The 15,346-nt window shown below is 39.9% G+C and overlaps 1 protein-coding gene across 1 annotated transcript in view; it reads right to left on the reverse strand.

Annotated features, from left to right (window-relative positions):
- The window catches only part of cenpe (centromere protein E), a 189,853-nt gene that overhangs the window by 22,070 nt on the left and 152,437 nt on the right, over positions 1-15,346 (reverse strand). Inside the window, exons 42-43 of the mRNA XM_078570164.1 lie at positions 13,189-13,410; positions 11,752-11,982 (exon numbers count right to left, since the gene is read on the reverse strand). Of these exons, the coding sequence (XP_078426290.1) occupies positions 11,752-11,982; positions 13,189-13,410 (453 nt within the window). The remainder of the gene's footprint in view (positions 1-11,751; positions 11,983-13,188; positions 13,411-15,346) is intronic.

Genomic DNA, 15,346 nt, shown 5'->3' on the forward strand with positions numbered 1-15,346 from the left:
TTCAGGTCTGTGGCAATTTTCTCAAAGGACACAAAATCTCCACTTCCTCCTGGGTACTAAGTGAACATTCTTCGCCAAATCAAAATTAAAAGGCATTCTAAGTCAACCTTACTTCTGCTCGGCAACTCAAGACTGTGTAGTCAGAACTCATGCACCATTTTGAGTTTTTCATCTCTTTCTTTCTCCCCGTTTGCTAATTTCTCTAAGGCAATCTTTTATGGTTCTATTTATTTTTCAATTCTGGCTAGTTGTACTTGATCACTAACGGAACTGACTCCTTCTTCCTCGAGCCCCAGATGCTTAGCCAATTCTTCAAGGATCCCATCCTCTTAGCTCCTGATTTTGTATTAGGCCCCACCTGCTCTGATCTGCTACAGCCTGTAAAGTGTGTTTTCTCAACTGTTTCAAGTCTCTGAGAGTCAGGTCCTCTCTTTCAACAAAGGCTTGAGACTCAAAGGTACTCGTACTGACTTCCCAATACAATATAGCATAAGCAAACGTGAAATATTGTTTATTTAAATGCTAGAAAGTTCTAGGGAACCCGTATTACAATCTCTGGGATCAATCCCAGATTTGAGCCTGCAATTTTGTTACAATCCATGGAGGAAGTGGAAACCAAAAATACCAAATGTATGAAATGACCCCCAAATAAAGAAATTACCAGCAAGATTTCACTTTTTGAAACTTTTACTGCAAATCAGCGTCAACTCAAATTTAAATATGGATAGGCAAATGATACTTCAAATAAAATGTAAATTTCAGCTTAAATAATTGATACAACGATACGTCTTACACAAATCCCCTCACAAATGTGATGCCACATTTCTTTAAAACTCCATCGATTCAGCCCTCAAGTCGCATTCACCAGCAGGCGTATGCCATTGGAGGTCTTTGGATTTGCTTAGCACCACACAGCGCTAACCAGCCCTTCTGTAGAGCTTTGCTGGCTTCTCTTTGCACAAATTCAGTGTTCCTCTTTCTGTCTCTGCATCTGTGTGCTGGTTGCCTTGACCCTTCAGCTCTCCTGCTCCTAGCTGTCGTTTGTATCCTAACTTCCTTCCTATTGGTACTGCTTCCAGGTCAAGGGCCGCTAGGTCACAAGAACCGACATTTCTTATTATCCAAGAAAATTAAAAACTCCATCACAATTTATGCAAACTCAAAAGTTACTTTCAAATATTCTTAAAAAAATACACATTCCACAGGCATTTTAAAGAAATTACAAATTTTCCTTACTGTACTGCTTCGAGGTCAAAGGTTGTTACAACATTTAACAATAGGGATTGTGAGAGTTAGAAAGCAAGCAAGGGCAAATGAATGTTTTTTTTTCAGATTACTAGATGAGATGCAGGAATCTGAAATGGGAATTTTATTTTCCAATTTGCGCAAATATGGGCATAAGTAAAAAAAGATAGCTTCTTGACTATATCAAATTAGGGGGCATGAAAACTGGAGGGAGCATCCAGGAGATTTCAAAATTCAGATTAGCAGATTGACCGAGGTAGGTGGTTGACAGTTCAATGTAGAAAAGTATGAAATATTACGGTAGGAAAAAAGTGAACAGAAATATACCAGAGATTGTAAGACACTCAGGAGTGGAGAAACAAGGAGAGGTCTGGGGGATACGAAGATTATTAAAGATGGGAGCGTTGCTGGAAAAGACCATAACAAAAGGCAATTTAGAATCAAGGAAGTGATGCTGAATATGTAGAAGACGTTGTTGAGGTCAGTTAGAATACCACATGTAAAACCAGACATTCCTAAATGAGATACTGGAAGCAAGGAAAGGGTACAATGATTTATTGGATGTCAGGAGGAATGAAATGAAAGCTGGCTTAAAATATACTGACATTTCTTTGTACTGGAACAAGGGTGGCTCAAAAAGGAACAAAAATTTAAAATTATGAAAGGATTCTGAAAACAGATCAGTGAAAGTTTGCTCCCACTAGTTGAAAAATTGTAAGAGGACATCAGGTCAATCACAAAAATAAATGGGGAAAATTGAAAGTTTTTTGACGTGAAGCAAAATTAGAGGATTGAATGATATACCAGAAGTGCCCATTGAGACAGAGAATTATTTACAAGGGAATTGATTAAATATTTAATAGATAAAGGCCAGACAAAAGTAGATGGCTGCAATTGAATAGCCAACACAAACATACCAGTCACAGGCCTCATCTCCTCAGACCTTCCCTCCATGGCTCCACAACCCCTTGATCCCCCAAGCCCAAACAACCCACTCCTACCTCCTTCCCAGGATCCATAAACAGGACTGCCCTGGAGGACCCATTGTTTCAGCCTGTTTCTACCCCATGAACTGATTTCTTACCATCTCCACATTTTATTATTATTTTTTTAAAAACAAACAGCTTTATTCTTCATCCTCATCAGGATGGTCTGAACTCGCCGCTTCTTTCTTAAGCAAAGATTCAACCAGTCTCCATCCACCATAACCCTCCTCTGCCTGGCTGAACTTGTTCTCATATTTAATAACTTCCCTGCCAACTCCACTCACTTTCCCCAAAATGGTATTGCTATGGGTAACCACAAAGAGGTCCTGGCTTTATCTCCCTTTTTGTGGGTTATATGGAACAAACATTGGATCTCTCCCTACCAGCAGCCCCCCACCCGGCCTTTTTCAGGGTAAATCAAATCCATTTCCTGCTCTTGCCCTGAACTGGAAAATTTCAAATCAACTTTGCTTCCAATTTCCACCCTTCTCTTGCCTTCACATGGCCAACCCCAGACTCGTCCCTGCCCTGACCTTGTCTCCATTTCTGGGGATAGACAAATATTCACTATAAGCCCACTAACTCCCACAGCTACATCGATTACACTTACAAACCCCATTTCCGGTAAGAGCGCCATTCCATTCTCAGCTTCTCTGTTTCCATTGCATTTGTTCTGATGATGCAAGTTCTCATACTAACGTTTCTGACATGTCTTCCTTTTTCCTCAAGCAAAGAATCCCCCCAACACCATGGTTGACAGGACCCTTGACCATGTCCATTTTATTTCACACCACTCTCACCCACTCCCCTTCCTCCCACCCAGAACCAGGATAGGGTTCCCCTCACCCATACCTTCTACTTGACCTGCCTCTGTATCCAATAGATCATCCTCCACCATGTCTGTCATCACCTAATATATATTGCATTTCTCTTTCAGCATTCTGAAGGGACCATTTTCCTCCTGAGGTCTACTCCTCAGCCACCCTCAACATCTCCTTCCCCATGGCACCTTTCTATGGAAACGCACCTTTTACCACCTCTGTCCCACCATCCAAGGCCCCAAAACTCTCCTCCTGTGTGAAACACTGAGTTACTTGTACTTTTTTCAATTTAGTATATTGTATTTTCTGTTCTCCATGAGGAATCCTTTATACTGGAGAGACCAAATACAGACTTGGTGACTAGTTTGTGGAACTTCTTTGTTCAATCTGTATGACCTGAGATCGCAGTTGCCTGTCATTTTAATTCTCCGCCTTGCTTTCTCACTGACTTTTCCTGTCCTCAGCCTCCAGCTTTCTCGCTGACTTTTCCTGTCTTCAGCCTCCAGCAATGTTTCAATGAAGTTCAACACAAGCTTGAGGAACAGTATCTTATCTCCCTATAGGGCACTTATAGCCTTTTGGACTCAACATGGAGTTCAACAATCTTAGATTGTAATCTCTGTCCTAAATTTGTTTCCTTTCTCTGTTAATTTTTCTTCCCTTGTTTCACTCTTATTGCCTTTCGGATGGCAGTTGTTCATGATTCTGCATTCACACCACCTCTGAACATACTTTGTTTCTTTACTTGACCATCTCCTGTAAATTCCATGTAATCCAAAACACTGTACACAGGGTAAGTCTGCTGATTGATCACCCCTTTGGCCTTGTACCATGAACCCCATGTCATTTAATCTCTTGCTTTCCACCTTACTACCTTCTTTTACCCCACCCTCCCCAGCTTTGCTCAAAACCTATTACATTTCTACTTCCCCCAGATCTGATGAAAGGGCACAGACCTGAACGTTAATTGTTTCTCTCTCCAGAGATGCTGCCAGACCTGATGGGCATTTTCAGTTTTTATTTCAGATTTCCAGCGTCTGCCATGTTTTGCCTTTGACCTAATCACAGATTTTTTTCCAACACAAGTAAAGGGAACTTCAAGCGTTGGAATATCACTAAGGGTCACTCTTGCATGTTCAGTGACCAGTGGAAATCTGTATTCCAACTGGTTCCATATCCTTAATGTGTCAACTCTTTGGGGGATAATTTTAATAGCGTTTTAGAAGATTCACAGTTTAATGACTGCTATTGTCATTGATAATTCCTTTCTTGGTTAAGGAATGGAATGGCTGAGAGGACACTTGAGTAATGGCATGTCTTCAAAGTGGAGATTGCTCAGTTACAAGCCAAGGAAGAAAGACAAGAACAGCCAAAGCTAGAGCTCCTTGGATTACAAGGAAATAGAGGCTAAAATGCAACAGAGAGAAAAAGGGTTATGATAGATTGCAATTATGGAATAGAGTTTAAAACTCAGGTGGAATGCAGAGGGAAACTGAAAAAATGGGTATAAAACTGAAAATATGAAAAAATATTAATGGGTAACAAAGAGAAACAAAAAACTAAGAGGTAGTTCAAGGGACAATAGGGTCGCTCAAGGACAAAGAGCACATTGCTGAGCTACTGAATGGGTACAGTATTATGCATGTGTCTCAATAAAAAGAGGATGAAGTTAATGTCACATTAGAGGAGGGGGTAGACATATTGTGTGGATTAAAAAAATAGAGGTGCCAAATCAGTTGACACCACTCAAAGCAAACAGCCCAAATGGGATACATCCTCAGTTGCTGGGGAAAACAATAGTGAAAGTAGCAGGAGCTCTAGCTACAATCTGTCAAGCTTCCTTGGATGTGGGTGTGGTCCCAGAGGACTGAAGGGCATCAAGTGTTACTCCCTGTTCCAAAGAGAGGGGAAAGGGATTAACCTTGTAATGACAAGTCAGTCAGTACAATGGTGGGAAATGATGATGCAAGAAAACAACACTGGGACACTGACAACACCCAGCTCAACCTCTCCACTGTCTTCAAATTGTCAAAACTGCTCATCCCAAAACCAGTACCAGATGAGCAGAAATTTCCCCAAGGATATATTGGGAAGACAGAAGCTATCATCTTCGGTCCCTACCACAAACTCTATCCTTCTCCCTGGCAACTGTATGAGGCTAAGCCAGGTTGTTTGCAACCTTGATGTCATATTTGACTGCCGAAATCAGCTCCCGAGCACATGCGTGCTATTACTATATCGTGCTATTACAATGGCTGCCTATCTCCACCTCCCCAATATTGCCTGACTATGCCAGTGCTTCAGGCCATCTGGTGCTGAAAATCTCATCCATACCTTGGTTACCTCTGGACAGAATTAGTCCAATAAGCTCCTGGCCGGTTGCAAATGTTGTACTGCCCCTCATACTTGGTCATTCAAAATTCTGCTGTCCATACCCTATCTCATTACCAAGCCCCATCCAACCATCAGTCCTGTGCTAGGTGACCTATCTCAGCGCTTTGTTAACCAATGTATCACTTTCAAAATTCTCGTCCTTGTTTTCAAACTACCCCCACCACACCTCATTCTCCCCCCCTAGTTTTGTAATCTCCGCCAGTCCACAATGTCCCAATATATCTATGCTCCGCTAATTTTGGCCTCTTGCTCATCCCCAATTTTAATCACTCCACCATTGATGGTGTTGTCTTCTGCACCCAAAGCCATAAGCTCAGAAATCCCCTCCCCAAACCTCTTCACTTCTCTTTCCTCCTTTAAGATACTACCTAGAACCTACCCCTTTCAACCATCTTTTGATCATCTGACCTAATATCTCTATGTGGCTCAGTATTAAATATTGCTTTACAATGCTCTTGTGAAGAAACTTGTGATGTTATATTACATTAAAGATGAAAACTATGAGAGACCATTGCCAAGAACAATTAATTCTCACTTGGAGAAGCACAGGTTATTAAGGGATAGCCAGCACACATTTGTCAAAGGTAAATCATATCTGACTAACCCACATGATTTCTTCAATAAAGTATCCGGAAGGGCTAATGAAGATAGTACAGTAGATGCTGCATTATTGGACTTTCAGAAGGCATTGGCTAAGTACCAAATAACATACATTCAAACTAGAAGCACATGGCTATGTAATTAGCTAAGGTATAGGAGGCAAAGTTTAATGATGAACTTTTGACTGGAGTGAACTTTCGAGCTATGTTGAGCAAGGATGATACTAGAAGCATCGTTTTCCTTTTGATGTATAAAATGATCTGGACATGGGCATAGGGAGTATAGTTTCCAAGTTCGTGGATGGCACTTAACTTGGCAACATAGCAAATAGTGAACCAATGGTAACAGGCTTCAGGAAGACGGACTGGTGAAATGGCAGACATGTGGTAGATGAAACATAGTGTGGATAAGTGATGCATTTTGGGAGGAGCAATATAATCTAATTTTGAGGGGGGTGCGGTGCACAATAGAGGGACCTGGGGCTCCATATTCACAAACGTTTGAAGATTCTACTGCATGCTGAGAAGAAGTGTGTACGGAATACTTGGCTTCGTAAATAGGAGAATTGAATACCAAAACAAGGAAGTCACACCAAGCTTTTACCAAAATAACTGGTTAGGCCTCAGCTGGCATATTGTGTATAAATCTGGGCACCACATTTCAGGATGATGTTAAGGCTTTGGTGAAGGCACAGAGGTGGTTTACCAGAATGATACCATGATATGGAGAGATTGGAGAAGCTCAGTTAGCTGTCCTGAGAGCAGAGATGTTTAAGGGGGGAGCAAATAGAGGTATTCAAAGAGGTATTGACAGAGCAAGATTTTTTTTTTAAATGGTGAGTAGTTAGTAACAAGATGTCAGCTTTGGAGTAATTGGCAAAAGAGCTAGAGGGGCAATGGGGAAAATTTAGAAACACGTTAAGATCTGGAACACATAACTTGAAAGTGTGGTGAAAGTAGATTCTACAGGAAATTCCAAAAGGCCGCTAAACCTGTACTTGAGAACTAAATTGCAAGATTATGGGCGAAAAACAGGGCCGTGGGACTAAATTGGAAACTAACAAGCACAGCAGGCTAAATGGCCCGCCTTCTGTCTGTACTGTTGGATTCTATGAAGTGAAGGCAGTGCAGATCTATTTGCATTGTTATGCCTGCCTTAGACCAGGGAAACAAAATAATTCCAAAGAAAATAGAATGCAAGTTGAAATTCAGGAAACCATCATTGGTTGAAGTAATACTAATAAGATCAAGTTTATGACAAAGTATTGTATTTTGTTTCTGATGAAGGTGCAGGGAATGACAGAGAAGTCATAAAAGTTTAGTCCAGTACGTGTTCAAAATTGACCATTTCAGCATCAAGCTCCAGAAGATAACAATGTCACGGTCCTGCCCTGCACCATCATCAGAAACAAAGTACAAGACTTCCTCACAACCTTCTGTATGTGTGCTATTGTTACAGGGATTGGGTGGCTATCGACCCATCCACATTTCTAAAGGGATATGAATTATCTGGTAACCCTTATCTAGCAGTCCAGCTCCCTGAATATCTCAATGCTGCTTGTGGTGTCAGATGAGAGGAAACACCAGTAGGGCTCAATTTCAGTCATTCCAGTTGAAGTGCTGGAGCTTGATTCGCCACCTTGGAAAAGTCCAAAAATCACCTATACTAAATTGCCCATCAGTCACCCCAAACCAAGTTGCCAGTTATCTGTTCCATGTAGCGAGGACCCGGTTGGGGGGAAAAGAAAAACACATCACCTATAACAAACTGGAATAAACAATGCCAGCAACATGGAGAAGCAGCAGTCCTGATCCCTTCAAGGTCACAAAACTGGAGAAAGCATTAAGGGGCTGAAATGTGGCAAAGAAGCAGGATACGACAACAACGCACCAGAATTCATGAAACAACTTGGCCCCCATGCTTGTGCTCGGCTGACTCAGTTCTACACAAGAATCATCAGCTTAAACTCACTCCTAAAGGTGTGGCATATGGCAAAAATCATTGCCATTCCAAAACCTGGCAAAGATCTCACATTGGTGATTAACCATTCGCCAATTTCACTACTTCCTGTGTGCTTTAAGATGTTTGAGCATCTTACCCTACAACGCATATTTTCGGAAGGAGAGACCAGCCTTAATGTCAACCAAGCTAGTTTCCGCAGTACGTGATCAAGTTCTGGCCTCACCACCTACATCGTAGAATCTGAAGACAGGCATAATGTGACCAGATCTCACAGGCCCTACAATACAGTGTGGCACACTGGTCTGCTCCTAATGCTGCCCAGAATGCTTCCAACTTGGGTTGGGACAATTGTTGAAACACTCCTTCGCAACAGCAATTCAGAGCCTGCCTTAGGAAAGGAGAAGTGCATGGAGAAGACAGGCCAACAGGCTACCAGAGGGCTCAGTGCTAGCCCGAACCATGTTCAACATGTATACAAATGGCCTGCCAACAACCATATCCCACAAGCTCAACAATGTTGATGACATCTGTTTTGGCACTAAAGCTCCATCCTTCTGCACTCTGGACCAAGTCCTTAATGAAGGCGTTACAAAGTTGACAGACTACTGCAGCACATGGCATCGCGCACCTCTAAAACTATATCCAGTGCCAAAAAAAAAACAGCCTATCTACATGAATGGCCAGAGGCTAAACATGCTGCACGTTACCGAGGAGTGTCCCCTCTATAGACTAAGCGGAAGATTAACAACCTTAAATTCAGCAAATGAGGAAGCTATCACTTAGCTTCAGGGATTTGCATTAGCAAAATAAGGGGTTGGGGCAGATAAAAACCACACATACACATTATTTTCAAACATTCTGATATACTTTTTTCCCCCCTCCCCCCGATCTTCATTAAATTTCTCTCTTCTTCATTGATTACCTAGATGGCATAATCCCAGAGGCACTGGCTGTCTTCCACATCTCATGTAAGTGGTTGTAATCATGTGTGAGGCTATTTAGCCAATGACCAAGCAGTGTCTTATTTTCAGTCAAGGCATGTACTTTCCAGTACTGATGGCTCTATAGCAAAATTTTCTTCTCCATACCCTATGTAGAACTTCAGTTGCTGGTTGATTGATACCAACTGCAGGCAACAAACCAGATTATTTTGTTCTTGAAAATTAAGGTTGCAACCCAAATTTAAACATGATTCCACTGAAGTTCAATGACAGGGTTTACAAAATGTTGGGTACAAAATAATCACAAAGATAATCCAAAAAATAAATGAAGGGGAGGTTACAAAAATACAAATCATTTAGAATGTGGATTTTTTTCCCTACAAATGACAAAGCTATGTCCAAAAATTCGTTAAGGTGAACTGAAAAATTGCAGAGGAAACTAAAAATATGGAAAGTGAACAGCAAAGTAAGATAGATTGCCAATTTGTGAAAACAAGCACCACAGACTTGATGTGTCAAATGGCTCATTTTCATATTTGGCCTTTTGAAGATACTGATGTAAAATCAGTAGAATGAGAAGCTAGGGCAGCAAGATCAGGCACTATCATAATATTATACAATGTGCATTTAAATAGAAGGTCAAGGAAAATCAAATTTTCAATTTTTGAGCAAGTACCTTTGGTTAGAGCTCTATGCTCTGGTGTTTTCTACTAGGTGAATGGGGTGCCTGCCTTAAAAATCTGCATTCCTACTCACCCATCTTTCACAAGATTTGCAAATATCAAACGTTAACTAAACATTTAAAACATTACTCCAACAACTGCGCTCAACACATTTCCATAATCCAGCAATTTAATTTTCTGCCAAGATACACAAGAGCAAATTTGCTATTAAATGAATACAAAAAATGTATCATGTCACTTGCAGTGATAATACCAAGCTTTACTGCTTCAGCAAAAAATAAAAATAAGTTAGATAACAGGTGCCAGTGCATGGTGTTGACTGAGCTAGAGTTCAGATACAATGACTAACTGGCATTAGCCTCAAATGAAATTTGGCACACAGAAAATTTAAGGCACAGGAAGAGACATTGTGCCTGTGCCAGCTGGAAGTTTTACATCACTTTCTAGCTCTTGGTCCATAGCTGTGTATGGTATGGTTCTTCAGGTGTATATACAAGTACTTATTAAATGTTATGAGTTTTTCTGCCTCTACCACACTTTCAGGCAGAGAGTTCCAGATTCCCACCACCCTTTGGGTGAAATGATTTTACTCAACTCCCCTCTAACTCTTTTGCCAAATACTTTAAATCTATGCCCCTTATTGATTTCACTAAGGGAAATAGGTCCTTCCTATTTATTATGTAGGCTCCAATTAATCACATACCCTTTAATTAAGTCTACCCTTAAGTCTCCTGTTCCAAAAAGTTAAAAAAAAAGTCTACCCAATCTTTCCTCTGCTAAATCCTCTTTGTATTCTCTCAAGTGTGATCTCATCCTTCCTGAATTGTGCTGACTGGAACTGTACACAGTAGTACTCCAGCTGCAGTCTAAATGGTGTTTTATGCAGTTCTAGCACAACCTCCACGCTCTTAATTTCTAGGCCTTGGCTAATAAAGGGAAGTATCCCAATATACCTTCTTAGCTGCCTGATCCACTACTTTCAGGGATCTGTAGACGTGCTCACTGGAAATAGTCTTCTAGTTACCAAAACATTTATCAACCATTATTCTTTGCTTCTGCCAGAGTCAATTTTGGACCCAATTTGCCACTTTCCTTTGGACCCTATGGACTTTTTCCTTTCTGACCAGTCTGCCTTTTGTACCTTGTCAAAAGCTTGCTCTTTCCTTAATTAACCTCTTGTCCTATTTGTATTTATTTCAAAACTTGCACTTCTACAAAAATCACATCTCAAGCTTAGTAAAAATTGTCCTCCCCAATTTAAAACTTTTACTCCTGATCCACCTTTGGCCTTTTCCATAACAATGCTAAATCTAAAAGTAGCATGATAATTGTCACCAAAATGTTCTCACTGACATTATTTATACTTGCCCAGCTTCATTTTCTAGTGTACTCCCTAAAAAAGATCTAAATACATTTTAAGAATTTTGCATCCTCTGCTGCAACTCTTACACTAATTTTCTCTCAGTTATTTAGGGTAGTTGAAATCCCCAACACTACTGCCCTAATGTTTCTGCATTTTTCAGCAATTTGCTTTAATATTTGCTCTTCTATCTCTTGGACTGTGGAGTATATTCCCAATAATGTGATTGCTCTTTTCTTCCTCCATTCAACCCATATGGCCTCACTTGATGATGTTTCTAGCATATCGTTCCTCCGTAAAGCTATGAATACTTCCTTAATCAATATTGCCACCCCTACTTTTTTATTCACCTCTCTATCCTGTCTGAAAGCCCTCTGAAAACCATTTCATCAGCCATGGATTCATCTGCATTCACCTATTTCTGTAGTCACTAGCAAGTAACACGGAGTAATCTGGAAATTACCACCTTTGAGTTCCTGCTTTAATATTTTTCCTAGCTCCCTAAAATCTTCCTGCAGGACCACATCCACTTTCTACCTAGATCTTTGGTACTGATATGGACCACAACCATATGGTTGATCCTCTCCCCTTAGAATGTTCTGGGAGGCAAAATATCAGTCTGGAGTCATGTTTGCAGCCACATAGGTCATTTTTGCACAAAATACTGTTAAACAAACAGTCAAAGGTGGAACAAAAGTCTTGGAATTACAATGTTTTAGTTTCCTGATCATTAACAATTCTAAAGGAAACAATACAAACCTGCAAATGGTTTTCTTTATTTGCAATTAAAGCCGAAATTCTTCTTATTTCAGTGTTCTTCTCTTCTGACATTAATTCCAGTTCAGCTGGACCAGATGCTTGCTTCTTCAGAGCCTGCAACTGTACAAGCAATTCTTCATTCTTCTTTAACTCTTCTGCTAGACTTATGTCACATTTACTAATAGGCTTCTGATAGTTTTTCACACGAGGAGGTACAGTACTCAGCGTTCTCTGTTGCAGAAACACGAAAAAGAGGCATGATTGTAAAATGAACGGGATGGAGCCGAAACCTATCATTCACCTACTGAAATATTTTAAAAGTTAGATTAGGTCCTTTTAATTATTACATTTCTCACGTTTTCAATATTAAGCTACAACATAAGTGAAAATCTGCTAACACCAACGAATACACTTCACACTGCAGAATTGCCTTCCAAGACTGATTGCAGGCAGGATAATCAAATTCAACTTGTTGCAAATAGGCAAGTGGCCAGTTCACCTATACAGGCAAGCAATTGCTAGGCTGTAAGATCTCCCAAGACATTGGGAAAGAATCAAATGTGACTTTAGAAGAACTGTGCTGTGCAAATTTTAATCCATATGCAGTTGTTTGATACAGGTGATCTCCGAAACCACTCTGCAGTTACAATGAGAAGTCGGATTAAAGCAGAGGGCAGAGACAACAGGATAAATATACGTGAGGGATAATTTAAACAATAGAAGGAATATAATACCAGCCTCTTTATATTTGATAGGATCTCCATTATTATTGAAATTAGATCTGCATGGAACATTGTTGTAAAATATGAAGACTTCGCACAATTCTTTCCAACAAATTAGCTACTCTGCTGTTCAACCTGAACCTGCTGCACACTTCAAAATCATACTTTATCAGCAGACAATACCCATGACAATAACCAGAGTCAAAACATTTACCAAACACAATACAGACTGATCAATTTAAAAGCAATATTAACGGTATATTGAAATCTATGGGATTACCCTCCACCAGTTCAACTTTACTTGAATACCCACTGCGGCAGCAAATACCAACGAAGTTTCACCACATTCAACTTCAGAAACAACTAAAGCTAAAGATTTATAAAATGAAATCACTTTTCCCTACTGAACAACTATATTGCAAAAAAAAAATCATAATAGAAATTTGCTGGAAACATTCAGTGTCTATGGGGTAAGGAAGGTAGGGTTCATGTTTCAGGCCCAGAAACACAGTTCTGACAAGTCAATGGACTTGAAACATTAACCCTACCTTCCTCTTTCCACATTATGCTATGTGACTTGCTGAATGTTTTCAGCATTTTATTTTATTTCAGATTTGCAATATGTTGCTTTTGAAATTTAGACTATAATGCAGAGATGTTTATTATATTTATTAACAAAAAGTACTGCCATTACAAAATCTAATGCATGTAGTACCATAAAATTACTTCTCCACAACTTAAGTTTTTCATATAGTTTTTGATTCTCTTCTTGTAGCTTCCCAATGCGTGTTGATTCTGTTGAACCTTCAGGTACTTCAGAGCAAAATCTGATCAGTAGTTCTTTCCATGCTTCTGCCTCTCTTGACAATTCTTGGTCAGCTTTAGATAGGCTAATCTTGTACTCATTTTCCAATTGAAATAAACTCTGAATTGTGTTCTGAATAATAAATAAATTCAGTCAAAAAGAGTGGTAATGAAACAAACATAAGATCAGTAGACTAAAGAAATCATTCCCCCAATTGACACAAAACAAGAGGAACTACACACCAGCTCCAATGCAGCTAGTAGTTGGCAGTCATTATATAGCAAGGGCAAACTTCAGCTGCAGCACAGTAGAATGTTAATGTGACACTGCCATTCAAATTCTACCAACAATGGCACATTTTAACTACAATTCTGGAGTATTATTTTATTTGTCTTAACAAGTGACAAAATTAAATTACACCAAACCAGAAATTAGTCAAGCTGAAATTAATTTAAATTTGTGCAGTAGTCTGCAATTCAATTCAATTCTGGCAGTGAATATTCAAAACAGAACATATTTTCAAGCACAGAAAAGCATGATGCGTGTACTGGCCCATTAAGATACATTAAATTTCCATACAAAGCAAAAATACAAAAATTTGGATAGATTAACCATCCAATCCAACATTAATAAAAGGGGAAACATTCCCCCTCTTGTTTTTCTCCTCTCTATTCCGATGCTAACTTTCGGGTATCAAAGTCCCTAGACTATCTTGCTCAAATGGCCATGCTTCATGTATAATCTCAGACAGGAAGTATACAGAAGTTACTCAGTGTGACAGCTGAGTCAGATCGGCCATAATGTCTACCTTTGCTCACTTTTCACCAAGGATCACTGAATAGCAGTCAGAGGCCATAAACATCTTTGGTCTATTGCTCATTGTAGCACCCTAATGGAGATTGTCCATCTTAGATGGTGGACTAAAATTGGTATGCTCCTGGCTTAGTTCTACACTAACTACTTTTTTTTAAAATTGGGAACCATTAAACTGCCATTTACCCTAATGTTCAAAAAGTTTTAATATGCCAAATGAAAAGAGGTTTTGCTGCAATTTAATACTTTCTTAGCCCCGCAGCATTCCAATACAAGAAAAATAATCCACAGACTTGGCTGCTCCCATTAGTGATAACAAGGGGAGATATTGACAATTTTGGATCTTTAGCAAAACAAGCAGAGATTGAAAATCTTACACAGGGTGCAATACTGCCTTAGCAAATGCATTGTGGACTAATGGAAAAAGATATACAGAAATTAGGAAATATTGATATACATTTGCAAGTTTTTTTAAAAATTGATATTTAAAAGCTGAAAATAGATCATACCAAATTTAACTAGTTGTGAAATATTAATTGCAATATATTCTACCATTGTTACAATTATGCAGTAAACTAGATACTGTAACAAAACACTACTGCTTTGAACTTTATTCTTTCATGGGATGTGGGTATTGCTGGCAAGGCCAGCATTAGTTGCCCATCCCTAATTGCCCCTTGACCTGAATGGCTTGCTAGGCCATTTCAGAGGGCAGTTAAGAGTCAATCACATTGCTGTCAGTTTGAAGTCACATATAGGCCAGACCAGTTAAGGATGGCAGATATCCTTCCCTAAAGGACACTAGTGAACCAGATGGGTTATTTACAACAATCGATGATAGTGTCATCGTTACCATTACTGTAAAAAAGGTGAAAAGCTGCATTTATTTTTAAAATTCATTTATGGGATGTGAGCTTCGCTGGCTAGGCCAGCATTTATTGCCCATCCCTAATTGCCCTTGAGAAGGTGGCGGTGAGCTACCTTCTTGAACCGCTGAAGTCTCTGTGGTGTAGGTACACCCACAATGCTGTTAGGGAGGGAGTTCCAGGGTTTTGACTCAGCAACAGTGAAGGAACGGCGATATATTTCCAAGTCGGGACGGCTTGGAGGAGACGTTCCAGGTGGTGGTGTTCCCATGTGTCTGCTGCCCTTGTCCATCTAGATGATGGCAGTCATGGGTTGGAAGGTGCTGCCTAAGGAGCCTTGGTGAGTTTCTGCAAGTGCATCTTGTAGATGGTACACACACTGCTGCCAC

The sequence above is a fragment of the Cetorhinus maximus genome, chromosome 2 (assembly GCF_964194155.1).
Source record: "Cetorhinus maximus chromosome 2, sCetMax3.hap1.1, whole genome shotgun sequence".
Lineage (NCBI taxonomy): Eukaryota > Metazoa > Chordata > Chondrichthyes > Lamniformes > Cetorhinidae > Cetorhinus > Cetorhinus maximus.